The following is a 22320-nucleotide window of genomic DNA, read 5'->3' on the forward strand; positions in this document are numbered from 1 at the left end:
TCTAATTTTTAAAACAATTCAGAAAATAAAGCTAATTTAGTTAATGTGGTTTTTGGCGTGCATGACCAAAAAAAAAAAAGTCTAATTCAACTTTTTTTTTTTTTTTAAGGTTATTTAGTTGCTCCCAGAAGTCCTTACGGTCTTATCACGGAGCACCGCGTGAGAGTATTTACCTAGAAATTTACGCCTCCTTCCTTACCAATGTCGCTTATTGGGCTAGAGCCGGTGTCGAACCTCGGGGTTCTTTGTCAGAATTTTAACCACTGCGCCACGGCTGCTCAACATTTTAGTTAAAGAACACATGCAAGACTTGATAAACCATATCTATCAGGAAGAACCCCATTTAGGCTTATCTTTCAATAATAATAATGAAAAAATCATCATTTGTCTCTAGAAAAAAGTTCTAGGCTCTTCTACTTTCACATGTTTTATTTTATCTACGTAGTAAAATAACTACTATGTAATTGTAAATATTTGATTGGTTGATCTAGTCTGAAAAACATGCCGTTTTTGCGTTGATGTTCTTGTCCGCGTTATTATCCAACCTTCTTGTCCACGTCAGTACGCACCCGACGTCGATACGACGTCGAAATTATGTCGAAAATGTAACAAATAGCGACGTCGAAAGAAACGACGTCGTTTCGACGTAAAAAAACAACGTTAATTCGACGTAACAAAAAACCATGGTTCTATATAATATTTAAGAAAAAATGTCAAAGATAAAAACAAACACAGCTGTGTTGCTTTTTAACTTAAACATTTTGCTATTGTATTGCACATATGTGCAATACAATAGCAAAATGTTTAACTTAAATTATAACTTTATATAATTATAATTTAAAAATGATAAAATAAAAATTATAACAAAGCTATTTGGAAATAGCAAAAATAACAAAATATAATTATGATTTTTTATTTATAAATATATAAATAAATATTAAAAAGCATCTCCACAACGCTTACTCTTCAGTGGGAACTTTGCGAACAATCGATCCTCCACCGTGGGATCTTCGAGATGCATGTTTAAGTTGAAGCATGATTGCTTCGCATATTTCTAACTTAGTCACCTCTTTGTTATTTAAAAGAACAGCATCTAAGAAATAAATATTATTTAAATATTTTAAAGCACAAAAAATAATTGTATTATCGAGCTATGTTGACCAACACATACAACATAATTACTTTTTCAACATAATTAATAATCTCTTAACCTGATTTCTTCTTGTTTTGTCTACAAAATACCTAATTATCTAATTAGGCCTTAGGAATACAGGCAGGGGCGGATTTAGGTATGTGGTGGCCCCTGGGCGGAATATACTGTGGGGGCCCCTTATAAATAAATAAGGAAATATATTTTTTTAATTATTGAATAATATTTTTTATTATGTTTAGTAGTAGTAACACTAGTAACAATTAACTTCTATTTAGTAATAAATAATTATAAAAACAATCAAATCGAGTATAACTAGTTACTAGTTATACTCGACATTATGATAATATTACTTAATATACTAGTTACTGTAACTAGTATATTAAGTAATATTATCATAATATTCAGTGTAAGTAATTAAATGAAAAATAATAAATAAAAATAATAAAAACAATAATGTCAAGTAATTAAAATTAAATGCCGGGAACTTTTCTTAATTTTATTTGTACTAACTTATCAATAACGTTTTGAAAATCAAGTTTTCTTAAAATATCAGACTCAGAGCTCATTATCGCTAGTTGATTGAGCCTGTCTCCGTCCATAGAAGTACGCAATCTATTTTTTATGTGCTTTAAATTAGAGAATGATCTTTCACTACTACTGTTTGTAATCATAATAACAAGATAAATACGAAGAACTATTTCAACATTAGGAAAACAATCTTTTACTTCCTTATTAATTAATATTTTATACATTAAATGTTCTTGACTAATATTGTGAAATTTACTGCTTTCTTCTTTAAAATGTTTATAAAATTCTTTAAATTGAATAAGTTCGTTTCCTAAGTGTTCATCAATATCATCCTGGTAAATTTTAACAAGTTTAATTGCTTCATTTTCAATTTCTTGGTTACTTAGTTGTTCTATTTTTCGAAGAAAACCAAATCGTTGGTATACCAATTCATAAGCAGACAATCGTTTATCCAAGTTAGAAATAAACGTATCAATTACAGGTAAAAAATTTTGAATTTTTTTCGATTTTAAACAATTTAATTAGGAAAGGTAAATTTGAAGAGATAAGTATAGTATAGTATGTATACATGAAAAAAATATTAATTGTAATATTTATTATTTAAACTACCTAACCTGCATATATTTTATTATTATATGCTATTAAATATAAAAAATATATATTATTAAAAGTAATATTTATTTTTTGTATAGTAATTGTAAAACTTTGAACCTCAGAAGAAGAAGTTGTGTTGGACTGTGTTATGAAAAACTCTGTCATTCGCCTAGTTTTTGAAATTATTTCCGTATTTTTTTTATCTTATTCTTTTGCCAATTTTCGTTTATCTGCACCACTCATATAAACTCGCTTTAATTTATGACGATCTTCTTCCATTTTTAAATTTTAACACTATTCACTGGTTAACTTATAATTTAAGAAACAAATAAAGTCTGTAACTATTGTCTATTGTGTATGCAACTGTTGTTAACTGACGTCTGACATGCAATAAGTGCAACGAACAAATAACGATAATTTATCTACATTTTATATTTCCGAAAACCCACAAGTGTATATTTAGCGTGTCACATGATAGAGCCGAAAATATTTATCCTCAAAAACATCACCGAAATATTTCACAACCGAAAAATTTAGAACCGAAAAGTATACTTTCATTGCAGGATCGAATTACAAAGTCCTTTCTTGCGTCGAATGCTTTAGAACCGAATTTTACAAGCGAAAAAATTTGGATCGAATAACAAAATTCTTTCATTTTTTATTTTAATTTAATTTAAAAACTTTATTTCACGACTTTCGATCGAAAATTCGATCGAAATTTTTTCGGTTCTAAATACAATTATGACTTTCGATCGAAAATTCGATTGAAATTATTTCGGTTCTAATTTTTTCGTGAATATTTTCGGTTGTGTAATAAATTTCTCATATTCGGTTCTAAATTGAAATTTACGATTCGGTTGAATCATAGGACGCCATATTTAGAATCACATTTACTAATATTATTACAATCGACGGTGCACACCGATCGCGGACGGCATAATCTATCTTATCTTGATTTTTAGAGACCATTCATTGTCAATAAACATAAATACATCTATTATTAGTTAGTAAAATAAAAAATTTTAAATGTCCAAAAAAAGTTCAATATTATTTAATTAAATATGTGTAAATATAAATAAAATATTTTTTCTGTATTCTAATTTAAATATCATAAAATTGTGGGGGCCCCGAATTTGTGGGGGCCCCTGGGCTGCAGCCCACTCAGCCCTCCCCTAAATCCGGCCCTGAATACAGGAGTCCAAATAATAATAAAACTCAAAATAGTGTAAATAATTATATCAACAATGAGTTCGATATTAGTAAAAAAAAATTGTAGCTTACCAACTATTGCTCTGTAGATGTTAGATTTTATTAATCCGAACTTCGCCCCTGATCCATGTATATTACATAATGATTGTGTTGCATTAGGTAAAAAACTGAAATTAAAAAAAAATAGATTTATTTAATAAGACAGAAAAAGACCAAAAACTATAAAAATTACCATTATATTTTAAATTTAATACCATTTGTTTATCAAATAGTATTAAATTTAAGACTTGAAACATTTTGGCAAATATTTAATTATATAAAATATTGTGTGCTTCATTAAGACATAGTTTGGTAATAAAGTTCACAGGTGACATTATCAATAATGTACATTTTTCGTTTTTTTTGTGAAGCTTTTTCTCAAGAACGTCACAAGTTACGTCATTTATTTACGTTGATTCAATGTGTCGGTGTGCTCTGGAAAATATACTTTAAGGTATTCAAGAATATATATTCTGGACTATATAGTCCTGGAAAGTTACCTGAAAGTTTTGAGTTGGTATCTTTCAAAATGAGTTCTAAACGTAAGTATTACCATTTTTTTATATTAACACATGTATAGTTTTCTTTTTTTTTTAGTTTAAAAAAAAAATATTATAACTTACAATATAAATGTTTTACTGGAAAAAAAATCGGCTCCTAAATAATGAAGTAAATGAATTACTTAGATGCAGTTTACCTTATAAGTTGCAAGAGGAAGTAATTTTAAAAAATAAGGAAGCAGAAAGTCGTTCTATACCAAGTTATAATGGTAATGCTGTAGTTAATGATGAATCAGAATCCGATTCATCATTCACTACATCTGATTCAGATGATCACTTTTCAACTAATGATTGTAACAATTACTTATTGCCAGTAAGGGAAATTGATGACGTTTTGTCATTATATTATGTTGCCAGTGTTGCTGCAAATAATAAAAGTTTAAAAAGTCAATTAACTGCTTGGGCCACAAAACATTATTGCTCAAGGGCATGTATAAAAGATCTTATTTCTATACTACACTCGCAAAACTTTACCAAATAACCAAAAGATCCACAAACTTAACTTCAAACTCCTGTTTCAAGCAGATCTGATGAATCTTGTGGTGGTTTTTTTATTTATATTGGTATTGAAAAAGGTATTTTGAGATTACTTTCTTGCAGTGATCATTTAATACATTCTTCGGTTTTGAAAATGCATACCAACGTTGATTGTGTTCCCCTGTATAAGTCTTCTTTAACTCAACTATGGCCTGTTTTGTGCACAGTTAATAATTCAATCCCTTTCATTGTAGCTGTATATTTTGTTAATGAGTACCTTGTTCTTAAAAATAAGAACATAATCTTTTTAGGTAAAGTATATGAACTATTATTGACTGCTTTTGTTTGTGATGCACCAGCACGTCAATTTTTGAAATGTATTAAAGCACATAACTCATATTCTGGGTGTGAGAAATGTATTGTAGAAGGTACTAAAGTTGATAAAAGAATGATATTTAGTGATAGTAATTCAAAACTTCGATCATCCAATATTTTTAATACTTTAGGCTACACTAAACATCAAATTGCTGAAAGTCCTCTTTAAAAAATTGGATTTTTGTGCATTGAAGGCTTTCCCTTAGACTACATGCACCTTGGAGTATGTAAGCGTCTTATGTTGTTTTTAGTAACAACGGCTGGTATGAAGAAATCACGGTTAACTTCACTGCAAAAAGAATCAGTATCTAGCTGTCTTGAATCGTTTAAAGGCTGTCTACCAACTGAATTTGCTAGACAACCTAGGACACTTAATGAACTTAAGCGATATAAAGCATCAGAGTTTAGATCATTTCTACTGTATACAGGACCTCTTGTGCTCAAAAGTGTTTTGCCTAAAGCTTTTTACGAACATTTCCTTACTATAAGTGTAGGTATTGGCTAGTTATTAGGAGAAAATCAAGAGTGCAGGACTTCTCATTTGAATTATGCAAAAGGACTACTTAGATTTTTTGTAAATAATGCTCCTACTTTCTATGGTGAATACTTTGTTGTTTACAATGTTCATAGTTTGATTCACTTAGCTGATGACTGTATACATTTTGACTCTGAATTGGACATAATACCTTGTTTTCCTTATGAAAACTATCTTCAAGTTTTAAAGAAGTTTGTACGCAGTGCACAAAATCCTGTAGCCCAAGTTGTGAACAGGCTAGCAGAGTTAGAAAAATCTGGATCAAAAATAAACAGAATTGCAAAATTAACTGTGATATCTAAAAAATAAAAAGATCGGTGTTTTCTTTTAAAAAATGGTCATATAGCACTAGTTTATGAGGAGATTAATGGCAGATTTGCATGTCATGTAATAAAATTAAAACATGCTTATAATTTATTTGAAACCCCGTGTGAATTAAAGGGTCACAACATCTGTTTAATTGAGTGGCCTAATATTAAAAACAATACAAAAACTGTCTAAGGAAGATATTTCCAAAAAATGTGTTCTTTTACCAATAGATAAGGGTTTTGCTATTTTCCCTTTGTATCATAATGTTATATGGTGTTAAAAATATATTTTGTATTTAGAGTTTTTTATTATATTATGTGTTATCTATGTGAAGAAAACTACAAATTATTAGTAAATAAAATTTATTGGTTTTTATTTAATCTATATAAATTTTGTTTAGTAACCTGTATGTATGGTTATTTTATATATAATGGGTTGTATTTTTAATTATATATTAATATGAGTACACTGCATATTTTTTTAGGTGAACGAATTGATTGATGTTGGTGGAGCAACATTAAAATAAAATGTAAAAAATATAATGTTACGGTTAGTTAATTCGATTTATGTTAATTAGCACAGAGTTCAATATACTATTATTATGTATTACCAAAAATTAAAACCATTAGTTTAGTTGCGGATAGGCAAATCAAGATGTACTTACATATATATAAGTACATATATGTAAGGCCTAAGTTATATATAATGTACATATATGTAAGTACATATATAAGTATATATGTAAGTTATAACGCTAAGGCCTAAGTTATATATTATACATATATATATATATATATATATATACTGTGCTGTGCAAAAGTCATTATAACAGCGTTGAAAACAAGCTTACAGTGCATTTAAAACGCCATAGGGTCCTGCCATCTGGCGATTACTTCATAACTATTCATTTAAATGGTTGCTTCAGCAGCTGACTTTGTTTTTAAACACATTTTGTGTTATTTTATTAATATTTATCCATTTTTATCGGGTTTTCTCGTGGCGATCGGTGAATTTTCAAGTTTTGGCGATTTAGCAGGTATGTTAAAATTTATTTCTAAACTATTGTTTAGTTTAGTAATTTAATGACATTTTATGCAGTTTTATAGTATTTTACTTATGGATTTATGTGGAAAGCATGAGATTTTGGTTTTTTTAGCCCATAAAATTGTTTTTTAATATCATGTAACAAAATTGGAATTTTTGGTCAATAAAATTTAAAAATTGTCATATTCTGTAGAAATAACAATTGTAATAACATGATTTATTATGTATTTTATATTTATACTATTGCACTTTTAATATTTATTACTTCTTTTTATTATTTTATATTATTTAAAAATTTTGTTTACATTTTTCAGACATGACTCCGTATAGAAAGTTGACGATGGAACAGAGATGTGAGGTGTTGGCGAAGATTAAGGAGGGATATTCGTATCGGAAGGTGGCACAAATAATGAAAATCCACTACCTGACCGTATTTGGAATTGTGAGGAAGCATGCCGCAACCAACTCCGTACGCGATCTTCCCAGGGACGGCCGGCCAAAGAAGACCACGATCAGAGAGGATCGGATGTTAGTTCGTATGAGTATGAAAAATCGTCGAATGACATCATCGGACATCAGGAAACAGTCGGCAGTGGACATATCTACAAGCACAGTCAGAAGGAGACTCCTGAAGGCCGGTCTACAAGGTTGTGTAGCGGCCAAGAAACCTCTTTTGACTGTTGCCCACAAGAAAGCTCGATTGGATTTTGCGCGACGACATAAGGACTGGGGTGTTGAGGAGTGGAAAAGGGTATTGTGGAGCGATGAAAGCTCATTCCAGATGTTTTGTGGGGCTAAAAGGGCTTATGTAAGAAGGAAAGCCGGGGAAAAGTTCATCCCACAGTGCATTGTTCCAACAGTTAAGCACGGGGAAGGTTCCATAATGGTTTGGGGTTGCATGTCCTGGGCAGGGGTTGGCCAGTTGTACAGGTGTGAGGATACCATGAATCAACACCAGTATGTCAGGGTCCTCGAGAACTGTATGCTGCCATCAGCCAATTTGCTTTTTGGCAATGGAGAAGAGTTCCTGTTCCAACAGGACAATGCTCCTTGCCATAAAGCAAGGCTTGTGACTGCATATCTGGAGGATCATGATATACGGGTACTGAACTGGCCAGCCCAGAGTCCAGACCTCAACCCCATAGAGCACCTGTGGGAAATAATGTTTAAACACTTGCAAGGAGCAAACCCTAGCAATAAGGATGCACTTTGGGCCCATTTACAGAACATATGGAATGATATTTCACCAGCTACTGTTCAGAACTTGATTAGCTCTATGCCCCGTAGGATCAAGTCTGTCATCAAATCAAGGGGTGGGCAGACAAAGTATTAATAAACTGTGTAATTTTAAATTGTATGAACAGTTGCAATAAAAAAAATAATCCAAATCAATTGTTTTCAGTCGTTTTTATTTGTAACGCTACAAGAAAATAGAAAAAAACCTTAAAAATATTACTGTTATAATGACTTTTGCACAGCACTGTACATATATGTAAGCTCTTCTATCTATAGACTGGAGAGCTCATGCAAGGAGTAGTGAGCACATTGGCTTTTTTAGAGAGAGCACACAAAGAGTAGTACACGGTTCGACTGACAGTGTGGGTTCATTAATTAAACAATTAACAGCATACCCGCATATATATATATATATATATATATATATATATATATATATATATATATATATATATATATATATATATATATATATATATATATATATATATATATATATATATATTAGGGTGGGGCATAAAACACCAAAGTCATTAAAAAAAATACCATAATAATTTTTCTGGTTCCTTTTAATATGTGTATTAAAAAAATGTAATTTTTTTATTTTTATGAGTACCCCTATAGTTGGTCCCAGCAGTCCGAAAATTAAGCAATTTATAATTTTTGTAAATAAGGAGGGCAGGGTCACAAATACAAATATTTTGAAGATATCTTAAGTGTTATTTTTTTAACCTGATATATCTATTTTTAGATTATGTTTTGTTCTATTGCAAAAGATGATGGAAATGGTCAGCCCTACCTATTTAAATACATGTTTATTTTTGGGAGGTAGGGGGGGGGAAAGGTTAAGTTAAAAAAGTCGGTAATTTTTAAAATTTTTATCTTAGTGTTAATAAAAATAATGCAAACAAGCAATAGTTTTGAAAAAATATCTCATCGTGAAGTTTTTCTTGTTGGAAAAAGAATTGGAACAATACCTAATACACAATTGCCAATTAAAAAAACTGTATTGCAATGTTACCATTACAGAGATCTTATGCTAAGAGCTGATTTTCCAAACATTTCCTCAGTTAGTATAGCTTCATGTCCTCTTGGTGATTTCTTAACTGCACAATGTGTTGAAATAGGCGGTTGTCTCAAAAAATGTTTACCATGCGTTGTTTATGAGGTGAAGAAAATATGGCAAAAAGCAGGAATTCCTTTTATTAATACTGTCAAACATATCAGGTTTTTATAAATTTAAAATAATTTTAATTTTTAGTTTAATCCAATTTCAAATTTATGTTATATAAGTAGCAATTATAAAGTCATACAATTTTATATATTTATAATAAATTACATTAATTTTAATGCATTCTTCTACATTTGTTTTAGAGACAAGATTGTTGACTTAGAAAAGAAGAGAAAAGAAACAAACACAGGAACCGTTTAAGTACAAATTTAGTTTTAAAAAGAGAACAGTTTTCAAGAATGCTAGAGGAAGTATTTGATGTAAGTCAAAAGAATTGTGAAGGTATTATTATGAAAGATAAAACTAAAGATATAAAAACTAGAAAAGAAGATGCCGATTTTCTTAACAACCAGAAAGGAGCGCGTGCTCAGAAAATGTTGGGTAAAGATAAAATTTCATAAAAATTTGTAAAAAACAAAACAAAAAGAAAAATGAAAATAAAAAACCAAAGAACAAAAGAGTCCATAAGAAAACAGAAAGAGTTGGTTACTGAGAAATATGAAAACACAACAAAAATTTTTAATACTTTAGATGATAATCAAGATGAAGAGTATCTACAGCCTTCTAGAAAAATTAGAAAATCTAATGTTGTTCCTCTTATTGTTCCAAAAAATATAGAAAAAGATTTAGCTCCAACAGCATCACGATAGGAATAAGTTCGAATGCACTGAGTGCAACTCTTGCTTCTCTTATAAATAATAGTTCTGGAATGACATGATTTTTCTATTTCTAAACGAAGAATTTTGAGGCAGAAAAAATTAAGTATAAGAAAAACTGCCTGTAATATTAAAGACAACTTCATTACATTGGCTAAGGATAAAAGTCTTACTGTGCATTTTGACTCAAAAATTATGTTAGAAATGAAAGAACTTTGTCTGGAATCTGTACTCTTATTGAGCAGTGGAGAGGAAAAGCTTTAATTTGGATGGCTTGTCTACATCACGTTTATGAATTATGTATAAAGGTAAATATTGAAAAAATCATGTAATATTTTTATATTTATTTATATATTTAATTATTAATATTTCTTAATGAATTAAATGCTTTATTAATAAAATTTATTTAAATGATTTGAAATAAATATATTTTAGCACTTTTCAAATGTTCTTACTGGTGGTAAAATAAGTGGACCAAAGACTGAGTTATTTGATAGGCTGAAGGGTAATTGGAAATCAATTCTTGAAAAGAAGATAAATTATGATAACCTAAAGAGATTTGACTCAGAAAAAAAATTATATCTTTTTTGGAAAAGCAGGTTGGTTATATTGTCCTATTTAGATTAATGTGTTTAAATATAAGTTTTAATAATAAAGTTTTTTGAAATTTAGGCTTCTGAATCATTAACATTCCTTCAAAATTGCCTAGATAATAATATATTTCTAAGAAATAATTACCAGTATTTTATACAATTAGCAGTTCTTTGGTTAGGTGGCAAAGTAACAAAATTCCAATTTAGATTTCCAATGGCTTCGCATCATGCCAGGTTTATGGCACAGGGAGTTTATTATTTAACATATGATCTTCTTCAGCCACAATTCAGTAACTTATGTCCTAACATAACATCATTGCAAGAGGAAAAGCTGATTTATGAAATTGCTTCATTTACAGCACTATTTTATGCTCCATGGTTTATTAAAACTCCTATCCTTATAAGATGGAGATACTGAATTCCGAAATTTTTACTGACAATGAAAAAAAAATAACTAAAAATATTGCAGATTTTATTGGTCCTGAAAGCTGGTTTTTATTTGATTTATTAAAAATGACATTACATGAGACAGAATGGCTTAAAATCAGTTCATCAAACTGGGAAAAATTTTCGGGTTACATTAGATTTAAAAATTATGTCACTGGTCTTCTTGTTGTAAATGATAGTGCAGAACAAGCTATTAAACTTGGTCAAGACTTCATTGAAACTTTCAGAAACGAAGAAGATAGCCAAGCTAATTTATTAGTTGTTGCAGATCATCGGCTAAAATTTCAGACAACAGAAAAAAAATCTTAGTTGAAAACTTTAAAATAATCTTTCTTTAAAAAATAAATGCAAATGTAAAAATATTTTTTATTTAAAATATGTAGGAAAAAATATATATACACCCCCCCCCCTACCTCTCAAATATAAACATGTATTTTAATCGGTAGGGCTGACCATTTTCATCATCTTTTGCAATAAAACAAAACATAATCTAAAAATAGATATATCAGGCTACAAAAATAACCCTTAAGATATCTTTAAAATATTTGTAAGTGACCCTGCCCCCCTTATTATTTACAAAAATTAAAAATTTTCTAATTTTCGGACTGCTGGGACCAACCATAGGGGTACTCATAAAAAAAAAAAAATACATTTTTTTAATACACATATCAAAAGGAACCAGAAAAATTATTATGGTATTTTATTTAATGACTTTTGTGTTTTATGCCCCACCCTAATATATATATATATATATATATATATATATATATATATATATATATATATATATATATATATATATATCTATTTCCACGATGGAAGAGATAAATTTCGTGTTTAAAAATTTCTTTTTTCAAAAGGTTTTATTTCTTTAATTACAGTTTAAACACCTTAAAATTATTGTTAAAATAAATTTTGAGTAGAAAATGTTCGAACCGAGTAGATAAATTTGATGAATGTTAGCAACTGTTTGTTCTTTTGATTATTCGAAAAAGTGAGTAAAATTTGAGGGCGAGTTATTGCAATATTTTAAACAAAACATACCCATATTTTTGTTTAGAAAGAATCTTTGAGATTACATATATGTCTTGAGTAAAAAAACTTTTACTCTTTAAAAATAATTCAAGTGTTTTTTTGTCACATACACATCTGCAAAAATTACGTTGCGTCACTGAACTAAAAGCTAAAAAAGTTTAATAATCGCAATGAAATTATGCTTTATGGCAAGGTTTTTTTAGAAATTATATATTTTAATGTAAACGTTCAACCATTACTAAAAAAAAAAATTGGTCAAAAAGCATTGTATTAACATATAGTTATAGTTTAAAAGCTGTTGCGTCACTGAACCCACTCTTTCTGTTCTTTCAAATAGCTCTGCTTGTAAAGATAATTCGAGTCTACCTCCAGCATGTTCAAAGCTGTATGGTCTTTCTGAAAGCGATGTTTTAGCAGTTGTAAACTTTTATAATGAAGATGAAGTTTCCCAAATATCACCAAATAAAAAAGATGTCACTCGAATTCAATTATCTGACGGAAAAGCAAACAACATTCAGATACGTCATTTATATTATACGGTAAAAGAAGCTTTCGAGTTATTCAAGGAAAAGCATCTGCACATAAAAATTGGACGCAGCAAATTTTGGGACCTTCGTCCACGCAATGTAAAATCAGTTACAAAATTTCCGCATAATGTTTGTGTTTGTAGTTTGCATGAAAATATGTGATTTGCCTTAAATGCATTAACAAAATCAATTCAAGCGCCTTCAATCAATGTTGGATCTGAAATGATAAATAACTTTGTTTGTGAACTGTACACATACGATTGCGCCTATGACAAATGCGTTGCATGCAAAGGTATGAAACAGTTCGATAAACACTTGCAAACTGTTAATACATTTGGTTTCGAAGTATCCTGGGACGAGTGGAGAAAGCCTGAAACTAAAACATATGCAAACATTGAAAAAACTTCAAAAAAGTCTACTGTAACAAAACTCATCCAACACATATCAGCAATGCGTAATAAGTTCGTTAAACATGCATTTGTAAAGAAAAACCAATCAACAATTTTTAATAAACTGAAGGAGGTTTCGATGAGTGTTAATTCTGAAATTGCGGTAATCCAAGTTGACTGGGCTGAAAACGCTAGGTGTTTTTATCAAAATGAGCCACAAGCGGCTCATCTTGGTCAAAATCAAGTTTCTATCATGACCCTAGCAGTCTGGAACATTGAGTTAAAAACATTTGCCATAGTTTCAGATTCAACTGATCATACTAAGTCTTCTGTTATACCGTACATTGACAAAATCCTTCACTTTATTCCTGATCAAGTCAAAGAAGTACACATGTTCAGCGATAATGCCACTTCTCAGTTCAAAAATAAAAGCATTATGGCTGCAATGATTGTGTTTGAAAAACGTTTTCATAAAAAATTCTTCTGGCATTTCTTTGCAGCGATGCACGGGAAAGGAGTGGTTGACGAAATAGGAGCAACTGCTAAGCGAATCGCAGCCCTGAGAGTTAAAACTAGTCAATACGAAATCAGGTCAGCAGCAGATTTTGCGTTAGCATTACAAGATTTGCAAATATCTGTAATGTCAGAATGTCAGAATCACATGTCAGAAAACGATACAAGACAACAAAAAAATGAATTTGGATTCAGTTCAATTTTAAGTTATTCAAGAAAAATCAAAGGTATATTAAAATCACATTATTTTTATGTTCAGAATGATAATGTTGTTCCGATGCTATTTTCACCTGAATATTATAATATTTATTACAAAATAGAAAAAGAATTATTTATCATAATGCCAAGAGGTTTGGAGATTATGCGAGAAGTAAGTTTAAGAAAAAATGTAGGTATGCTGTTAGGCCCATAACTTTTATCACTTTTAAGAGCAATATTAATAAGACTAGATACCTCATCTTCACTCACAGGGTCAATAAAGAAAGAATTAGCATTAAGCAAATTAAGAAAGCTACTATAAGTATATTTTGATGGCATGATTTTATTGAGTAGTTTTTCACAAATAGAAACAAAGTAGTTATTAAATATATTTGAAACAGTGGCATGGTCTGAGATGATATTTTCATTCACATTTAGCTGAGTAGGTATTTTATGTAATGATGCTTTAATATTTATGATATCTTTTATGCCTTTCCATTTATTTTTTATGTTGTTCATGTTGTTATTAAAATTAGTTATGTAGTACGATTTTTTACTACTTTTTAATAAGCTGCTAAATTTATTTCTATAGAATTTAAATTTTGTGAAAAGTTCATGTTGTGATTCCTTGTGTTTATATTATTGTTTTTGAACTATTTGTGTTATGTATATATTTAAACTCTTATATCTTTAGATTAGTACATTATTGTTGAATAAAGCCTTTATCAAGAGGTTTATGTTTTTATTGGATTCATCACAATTTATTCAACATAAATAATATATATATATATAAAATGTCAAAGATCTTAAAACCAACAAGGCTTGATCTTGACCATAATGCACCAACTGCTTCGAAAGAATGGAAGCATTAGAAACGAACATTTGAGAATTTCATAGAGGATTGTGGAGAAGATGCTCCAGATAAATTTTGCTCCATCATTAATTTTGTATCATCAAATGTTTATGATTACATTGAAGAGTGTGATTCCTATGTGAGCATTATTGAAACACTGGAAAACTTATATATAAAAACCCCTAATGAAATTTTTGCAAGGCATTAATTACTTATAAGACATCAAACATCAGATGAATCTCTTGAAGACTTTCTTCAGGAACTACGCAAACTTAACAAAAACTGTAATTATAAAGATGTTTCAGCTGAACAATATCGAGAGGAACAAATAAGAGATGCTTTTATTTCTGGAATAACTTCAAATTACATTCGCCAACGCCTTCTTGAAAATTCAACATTGAATTTACAATCAGCATTTAACCAAGCTCGCTCTCTTGACATTGCTCAGAGGAACTCTGAGTCTAATAAACAGAAACCCCTCTCATCATCAACCAGTCCAAATATTGTTGCTACTATAAAGTTACCAGAAAAACCTTCAGCAGCACTCAATGCAATGACTGTTCATCCACAAACAAATTGTATTTATTGTGGTAATCAACCTCACAACCAACTTAATCGAACCTCTGCTCGGAAAAATTGTCCGGCTCAAAATGTTACATGTTTTAAATGTGGGAAAAAAGGACATTTCTCCAAAGTTTGTCTTGGCTGGCCAATCAAAAAGACCGACAGTGTTACAGCTGCAGTGCATAAACCAAGTTTGTGTACTGTTTCAAGTGGTTGTCCTGAGAGCCTTTTTCATGCATCTGTTGTTGTCAAAATTAATGGTGAATCATTAACAGCACTAATTGATTCTTGTAGTTCAGATAATTTTATAAGCAAAAAAATTATTGATACTTTGAAAATAAAAACATTACCCAGTAAAAGAAAAATTTCTATGGCCCTCACAACAATGGAGTCTGGATTAGTGGGTTGTTGTTCAGTTAAACTCGAACTAAATGGTTTACTGTATAATAATGTTCAATTTGGTATCTTGGAAAATCTTTGTAGTGATATCATACTTGGCTATGACTTCCAAAAGCAACACAAAAATCTTATTTTTCCATTTGGTGGACAAAAAGAAGACTTAATAGTCACAAGGAAAAATAACCTATGCGCACTGCAAAAGGCTAAAATAAAAATACCTTCCTTGTTTACAAGTATTTCAAATAAAACGCAGCCAATAGCTACTAAATCAAGAAGATTTAATAAAAATGATCAAAATTTTATTGAAAGTGAAATATCACAGCTATTATCAGATGGTATAATTGTTTCTCACCATGGAGAGCCCAAGTAGTGGTTGTAAAGGATCTTACTAAATCAAACAAAAAAAGACTCTGCATTGATTACTCTCAAACAGTTAACCTTTACACTGAATTAGATGCATATTCTCTTCCTAGAATAGATGATATGATAAATGAACTTGCAAAATACAAGGTATTCTCTACCTTCGACTTAAAAAGTGCTCACCATCAAATTCCAATAAAAAATTCAGATAAAAAGTATACAGCATTTGAGACAAATTGAAAATTGTTCCAATTTTGCAGGATTCCATTTGGAGTTACTAATCGTGTGTCTATGTTCCAAAGATCTATGGACAAATTTGTTGAAGAAGAAAAGTTACATGACACTTTTCCATACCTTGACAATATAACCATTTGTGGCTATGATCAGGTACATCATGATGAAAATTGTCTACAGTTTCAGAGCGCCTCAAAACGTTGGGGCTTAACATTAAATGAATCAAAATCTGTCATTTCAGTTCCTTCGATAAATATTCTTGGTTATTGCATTAGTCATAACAATATAAAACCAGATACTGAACGATTACGTCCTTTAGATTTACTACCTCCTCCTTCTGATGTTTTATCACTTTGTCGAACTTTGGGTATGTTTTCTTATTACTCAAAATGGATCCCTTCTTTTGCTAATAAAGTTCGCCCTTTAATTAATGTTAAATCCTTCCCAATCGATAGTGAAGCATTTGAAGCATTTCAATTACGTAAAAGGGAACTTCACTCTGCCACTTTGAGTTCTATTGATGAGAGCTTACCTTTTGTTGTTGAATGTGATGCATCCGATGTAGCTGTATCAGCTACCTTGAATCAAAATGGTTGTTCAGTTACTTTAATGTCTCGGACATTAAACAAAAGTGAAATTAATTATCCAGCAGTAGAAAAAGAAGCAGTAGCTATTATTGAAGCTGTTCATAAATGGCGACATTTATTGTTACAAAATCAATTCCAGTTAATCACTGATCAGCGTTCTGTAGCTTTTATGTTTGATAACCGAAAGAAAACAAAGATAAAAAATAGTAAGATTCAGTGCTGGAGGATGGAGTTAGCAGAGTTTAGCTATACTATATCGTATTGTCCTGGAAGTGATAATGTAGTCCCTGATGCACTTACGAGCGCCTTTTGTGCCACAACTCAACCTCAAACAAACCTAAGCGATATACATAACTGTTTATGTCATCCAGGAGTCACTTGTATGCTTCACTTTGTTAAATCTAAGAACTTACCTTTTTCCACGGAAGAGGTCAAGAAAGTTTGTTCTAACTGCGATACTTGTTCAGAATTAAAACCAAAGTTTTATCGATCTGCGAATGTCAGCAAATTAATTAAACCCATACGTCCAATGGATCGTCTAAGTATAGATTTTAAAGGACCATTGCCGTCTAATTCTAGAAATAAGCATTTATTTACAGTTATTGATGACTATTCTCTGTATCCATTTGCTATCCCGTGTCCAGATATCAGTTCAACAACCGTTGTGAAATGTTAAGACCAAGTATTCTCTTTTTGTGGTTTTCCAACTTACATTCATTCTGACAGAAGCTCATCATTCATATCTAATGAACTAAAATCTTACCTTGCTCAGAAAGGAATTGCAACAAGTAATTCTACTCCATATCATCCTATCAGTAATAAACAAGTTGAGAGATATAATGGTTTGATATGGAGAAATATTTGTTTGGCACTAAAAACCCACAACCTAGATGTTAGATATTGGGAAGTTGTTCTATCCGATGCCCTTCACTCACTTCGTTCGTTATTAACAACTGCAACTAATTGTATACCCCATGAGAGGTTATTCAGTTTCCCTCGACGTTCATCATGTGGAACTTCATTACCCTTAAGGTTACTCCTGGTCCCATTTTTCTTAGACGTTTCGTGCGAACAAACAAAAACGATAATCTTGTTGATAAAGTCGAATTAGTGGATGTAAACCCAACATATGCTAATATTCGTTACCCTGATGGACGAGAATCAACTGTTTCACTTCAAGATCTTGCACCATATTCTGCCCCACAAGAAAAGTCTTATAATATCAACGAGAACAGAATTATTGAATCTCATGATAATGTAAATGCGGAAGTATTTAATGTAAATAGAAGCCCATCACCGAAATCTCATGATAATGTAACTGCCCAAGTATTTAATGTGAATAAAAAACCATCACCAAAAATTACATCTGAAATAAGTGTTGAAGTAAATAAACCAATAAATGAGTCATCTAATGACGTTTTGCAACGTTCAACAAGAACTTGCAAAGTTCCTGTAAAATTTGATGACTTTATACTAAACTGATGAAACTAGTCGTCTTTTCTATATAGATGGGAAGATTGTTGTGATTCCTAGTGTTTATATTATTGTTTTTGAACTATTTGTGTTATATATATATATTTAAACTCTTATATCTTTAGATTAGTACATTATTATTGAATAAAGCCTTTATCAAGAGGTTTATGTTTTTATTGGATTCATCACAGTTCATTTTTAGTATTAATGTTTTTACATCTTGCAAATTTTTTATAGAGTTTGTTTTTTACAGAAATAGATTTAAGTAAGCCTTTAGAGATGGTTTAGATTTAAGTTTGATGTAATTTTTAGTCAAAGTTTTATAGGGGGCACATTGGTCTAAAACTCTATTAAACGATTTTAAAAATTGATTGATGAATTCATTAATATTGTCATCTTTTTTAATCATAAGCTCCTAGTTGATTTTAGAAATTTCTAAAATAAATTTGTTAGAGTCAAACTTTTTTCGTCAAGAAATTTTAACTTTATTTGGTTGGTTGGATGTGCTAGGAACACAGACAAATTGTGCCATGTGATCCAAGAAATAGTTAGGTTACCTGAGAGATGATCAGAAGAGCAGAAGTTCATAAAGATGTTATCAATGAGTGTTTGAGATTTAGGTGTTATACGAGTAGGTAGAATTATGGAAGGATTAAACGAGTAAGAACATAAGGTATCAAGGTAGTTGGAAATAGGATTAGATTCACTATAGCTTAGTAGATCTTCATTAAAGTTACCAATTAAAAAGATCAATTTTTGTTCTTTGCTTAACTTTTCAAAAAGTGGAGTTAAAAATGTTGTATTGAAATCATTTTGATTCATTGATGGATGACGATATATACAACCAATTAGGACATTTGTTTTGGCTTGATGATTTCAACAAAAACAGACTCAAGTAACTTTGGTAAGTAAACCTTTAAGTCATGACGAACTACATAATTTAAATTAGACTGTAGATATAAAAGAGCACCACCTTTTTTGGCCTCAGTGGGGCAATGCTCAATATTGAATCCATTAATAGTTATGTCTGTGATATTGGTATCATTAAGGTATAAGTTGGATTCAGTAACCCCTATTGCCATAGGTATAATATTTAATGTGGTGATAAGTCTGCACAAGTCCATATAATAATTTCATCACAAGAGTTGAATTAAGCTATCGCGAAATGAAAAATCTGGAAAATATCTGGTCTTCAAAATTATAGTTTAGTTAGGGGCGAATCGACTTAAATTTGTTAGCAAAAAAGTTCTAAAAGATAAAACAATAAAACTTACGACTACAAAAGTAATAACACTCTAGTAATTAACTGCATTATAAAATTAATAACACTATGATAGTGTTACTACTTTTATAACGCACTTATAACTTTTATAATTCATTATTTGTTCAAACGACGTTAGTAATCCTATATTTTAATTGAAGTAGAAAAGCATCTGGAAAAGTAGAGTGGATATTCAAATAATATTTAAAACTTAAGGAACTTAAACAACTTTATAAAAATGTACTGTATAAAAAGTTTAGCATTATGAAAAACATAACTAACGGTCCATGAAAACGCACGTTAATTTTAAAATCAACCAATAAAAAATTATTATTGGTTGATTTTAAAATTAACGCGCGTTTTTACGGACTATTAGTAAAGTTTTTCATTATGCCGAACTTTTTGTACAGTAAGTTTTTATAAAGTTGTTTAAGTGTATTTTGTAAAAGTTTCTAAAGTTTATAATAATATTTGAATATCCACTTTATTTTTTCTTGATGCTTTTCTACTTTAATTAAAGTTTGGAATTACTAATGTTGTTTGAACAAAGAATGAACTTTAAATGTTATAACTGCTTTGTAAAAGTAATAACACTATTATAGTATTATTACTTTTATAATGCAGTTAGTGACTAGAGTGTTATTACTTTTGTAGTCATAAGTTTATTGTTTTGTTTTGTTTTTTATAACAATTATTTTGTCTTTTCGCTAACAATTTTATAATAATTTGCTCCTTGAAAACAAAATACACGGCTTTGCATAAACAAAAATTTTGAAGACAAGATATTTTTCCAGATTTTGCAAATCGCGATCACTTAATTCAATCCTTTTAGCATACCTTTGCATAATATTTTTAATGCTTGTTTTTATGGACTTTTCACCAATTCGTGATAGTTGTGTTTTCTAAAATATAAAACATAATTTACACACTACACTTGATGATGATTATGATATATTAGGTCGTCACGTTTTTGTCAGTTACATAACTGTTTGTGACTGATCCTAGCACTGTATTAACTTTATTTTATAAATTAAAATAAATGATTGATTGATTTTGATGACTAGTTTATGATAATTTCTGCTAAAATCTTTTTAGATTTGTTGCGTTAAGTTGAATTATTATTTTTACCATTTTGCTTATAGCATTTATGCAAATTTAAATTCATTTATTAAAAAAACCGTTACCTTGTAATCATTTTTATCAATAATTTTCAAAATAAATGGCTCAATTCTTATACACCAATTCTTATAATAATATAATATTACATTTGTAAACTTAAAAATCAATATTACTTACAAAAGAAGTAAAATTTGCATCATCATTTAAATAGCTATTTAACTTGTTAAGTTCTTCCATAGAATTGATATGGCAAAATTTGAAGGCTTCATCATTTGATAGCATCTGTGTTTGTGTTAAGCTGCTGCAACCACAAATTGTGACATCTTCAAGTTTAGCTATAGCCATGCCTACAATTCACCTCTGGGTGTGTGACTTGATTTAGTTTCCGTGCTAAGGATATTGAATAAAATGAATGTGATAAAATATACAAAAAACCTAATCGCTCGATGCAGAGAATTTTATTATTGATTTATATAAACAAATAACTTAAGAAGTACAAAAGATGATATTTATAACAAAGATAATAAATAAAAAACAACAACAACAAAAATCAAGGAAATAATTGATATAATGGTTTATTAAGGATGATTATAATAGAGGTAGTAAAAATTAAATGTCATAAAAGAACAATCAGAAGTTTCAAAAATTGAAAAATGTATAAAAAAAAGTAGAACTCTTTAATTACTTACATGGTATTGCAACCTTCCTCATGCTTTTTAAACTTGATGATACTCTCCTGTCACATTGAATTGATTTTTTCATTCCTAATTTTTTATTAAAACATTGAAAAGTGTAAGTTAAGTTTTCACATATTATTTAAAACATACTATTGACTTCTTCATTAGAACTTTCTTGCAAAGATTCTTTGGAAGCACTTTTTTCCTCCTGTCTTGTTATGAACTCATAAGTATGACATGTTTGTTCATCTAGAAGTTAACCAAAAAAAAAAAATTGTAAAAACTCTGCAACTTTTAATTCAGAATTTACAAAGAAAAAAGTTGAAGGTTAATTATTTAAATACTTATTAGTTAACTTACAAATTATTTGTGGGTTTTTTGTTTATATAGAGATTATATTAAAAGTAGTTTTCAAGAAAGTAATAAACTACCAACCTCATACACACTTTGTTGACAAATATTTGTACTGTTTCCATTTTGTGATATCCGGCTTACTTAAAAGTTGGAAGTATTATATCTTATTACAGATACACCATTGGGCCAATACAATTTATTATTAATTATCTAGTTACATGGAACAACACCTTCTGTTTCAATACTATCTTCCATCCAAACACCACGAGCATAAGACATTATTAGATAATAAATTTTAATTACTATTGCAAGAATTAAATTGGTTAGCAAAATCTTAATTATACAAAGTTATTTTTCCATTAAAAAAAAGACATAAAAATACAATTTATGCATAAGTCAATTTTATTTTAGTTTGAAAATAATTAAATAATTTTTTTCAGGTCTTACTCTTTAATAATTTAAAAAAAGGTTTATTAATTAATTTTTGTAGTGAAAAATTAGGAGAAAACAGATTTTACTAAAACTAATAATAGTCATGTAATGCAGTTCCTAAAAAAAAGAATAAAATATATATATTTTATTTCCAGAAAAAAGAAACATATATATTTTTTATTTCCAGTTGATATCATAAAGAAGAGGAATAAATACTAGACTATGATCACCATATGGCATAACAACAACTTTACACAAAATGTCATCTCTTTCAATCAGTTTACGTGTAAGATTATGCGATCTTTCTTTTAGAAGTGCAATATTAAAATTCTTGGAATCACAGGGTTTAAGAAAGAAAT

At 29.5% G+C, this 22320-nt stretch overlaps 1 protein-coding gene across 1 annotated transcript; it reads right to left on the minus strand.

Annotated features, from left to right (window-relative positions):
- Window positions 1-901: 901 nt before the first annotated feature.
- On the minus strand, window positions 902-21836 carry LOC136087533 (uncharacterized). Its single transcript, XM_065810510.1, has 6 exons — window positions 21611-21836; window positions 21188-21424; window positions 20676-20888; window positions 20217-20281; window positions 3557-3651; window positions 902-1093 (listed from the first exon to the last, which is right to left on the minus strand). Exons 3-6 carry the CDS (start codon window positions 20841-20843, stop codon window positions 960-962), a joined length of 462 nt encoding a protein of 153 aa, XP_065666582.1. The 5' UTR covers window positions 20844-20888; window positions 21188-21424; window positions 21611-21836; the 3' UTR covers window positions 902-959.
- Between the last annotated feature and the right edge of the window lie 484 nt (window positions 21837-22320).

This window comes from Hydra vulgaris, chromosome 11 (assembly GCF_038396675.1).
Source record: "Hydra vulgaris chromosome 11, alternate assembly HydraT2T_AEP".
In the NCBI taxonomy this organism is placed as follows: Eukaryota; Metazoa; Cnidaria; class Hydrozoa; order Anthoathecata; family Hydridae; genus Hydra; species Hydra vulgaris.

Excerpts from the sequence above, each read along its gene's own strand:
- LOC136087533 (XM_065810510.1), bottom strand. The coding sequence starts at position 20,843 with ATGGCTATAGCTAAACTTGAAGATGTCACAATTTGTGGTTGCAGCAGC. Across the intron at positions 20,282-20,675 it reads ATGCAAATTTTACTTCTTTT|AAAACACAACTATCACGAAT; the intron begins GTAAGTAATATT and ends TTTATATTTTAG. Across the intron at positions 3,652-20,216 it reads ATTAAAAATATTATGCAAAG|TTTTTTACCTAATGCAACAC; the intron begins GTATGCTAAAAG and ends TTTTAATTTCAG.